General features: G+C 43.2%; 1 protein-coding gene across 2 annotated transcripts in view; it reads right to left on the reverse strand.

Moving 5' to 3' along the window:
• pkn2a (protein kinase N2a) overlaps nucleotides 1-1,377 on the reverse strand; it is a 32,836-nt gene that overhangs the window by 26,295 nt on the left and 5,164 nt on the right. The window contains exon 1 of one of the 2 annotated variants that reach the window (XM_032532466.1): nucleotides 939-1,209. The exons of the other annotated variant lie outside the window; for it this stretch is intronic. Coding sequence (XP_032388357.1) covers nucleotides 939-1,025 — 87 coding nt within the window. The 5' untranslated portion in view covers nucleotides 1,026-1,209. Of the gene's footprint in view, nucleotides 1-938; nucleotides 1,210-1,377 lie in introns of those variants that run through there. 2 annotated transcript variants of the gene reach the window in all.

The raw sequence follows: 1,377 nt of genomic DNA on the forward strand, positions 1-1,377 counted from the left end.
GGGAGACTTCTTCTAAACAAGGGGCACGTTTGGAATACCTGCAGAACAGGAACGTGAAAGTAGTTCTTTTGGAGATTATGGTGAACTAGTGTGTGCACTGTAGCAATGCCATTTAGGACGAGCTAGCATGCTAGCGCTAGTACGGTTAGCCACCTCGTCTCGGCTAGTTACGTAGAAAGCTGTGCAGATTTCTAACACCTCACCCAGAGACTGAAGGCAGAGGACGTTCAGAAACCTGTACCTCATTTAAAACAGCATGGGTATTTTTTTTTACAAGTTTGTATGCGGGTGGCAGCACCAGAGACACAAAGTAACACCCCAAATCCCAGTAAAAATGGGACTCTTTTTTATAATATGGCCACTTTAATTGTGTTACATGGTTACAACAATGAATCCACAATATTTCAACCTACGAGTCATCAGCGCTTAAACAGGACAAAATGTAAAGCCTGTCCTCCCTTTGTTACAAACAATTGCTCAATTAGCTATGCATACACATTTCTATTCAACATCTGTGACCTTTTGAAGTTTTAGGGAAACCAGTGTAAAGTGCACTCCATTAAATCACACTATGTATGCGACTCCAAATAACAGAACCATCCCAAATGTAAACGGTCAACCAGAATGCGCTGCCCTCTGAAAACCCCCTGATACCGTGCCAGAGTTTAACTCATACCATTCATAAAATGAGGCCATAATGAGATGTGAAAAACAGCCCATCACCACTCTGACTACCACAGGATCTGCATCTTGTTGCATCATCACTTACTACTATTACTATAAAAGAAAGCAGTCAAACCAAACAGTAACATTTAGGCGTAATGCAATTAATTTGCTTTTATGGGCTACTGTTAAAATAAAATTGTCTGAGGAGAGGGTGGTGAAAAGATAGATCCAGTCAACAAGACAAAACCTCCGGGCTTAACTTTCTGCCATACCTGATCATCGGTTTCAGCCAACTCCATTTCTAGATCGGTTAAACCAAACCGCCCTTGCATGTTCTGCTGACCACCACTAACTATCATTACATGAACTCCACTGAAGTTCTGTTAGGAGAAATGTTATCTTCTGCCACAAAGGTTAGGCAACACGATAGCTGGCAGAAGTTCTGTCCAAAGCCACGCTCATTTCCTCTGCTAGTATCCGATTCTCTAGCAGCTCGCTCATTCTGCTCCCTCTTTCTCACACAGACCACTGACATCAACAGGGAAGATAAACCATCTGAGCAGCAACAGCCAAATCCCTCTTAGCTTCTAACTCTGTAAGGTCAGAGCAGCCCAGAATGGGACATAATCTCACTCCAGGGAGACGACTGGGTCTAAAATTAACCCAAGTTAAAAACATAACACTGGCTGTCCATTGTGCCCCCCCCCCCCA

Source organism: Etheostoma spectabile, chromosome 12 (genome assembly GCF_008692095.1).
Source record: "Etheostoma spectabile isolate EspeVRDwgs_2016 chromosome 12, UIUC_Espe_1.0, whole genome shotgun sequence".
Taxonomy (NCBI): Eukaryota; Metazoa; Chordata; class Actinopteri; order Perciformes; family Percidae; genus Etheostoma; species Etheostoma spectabile.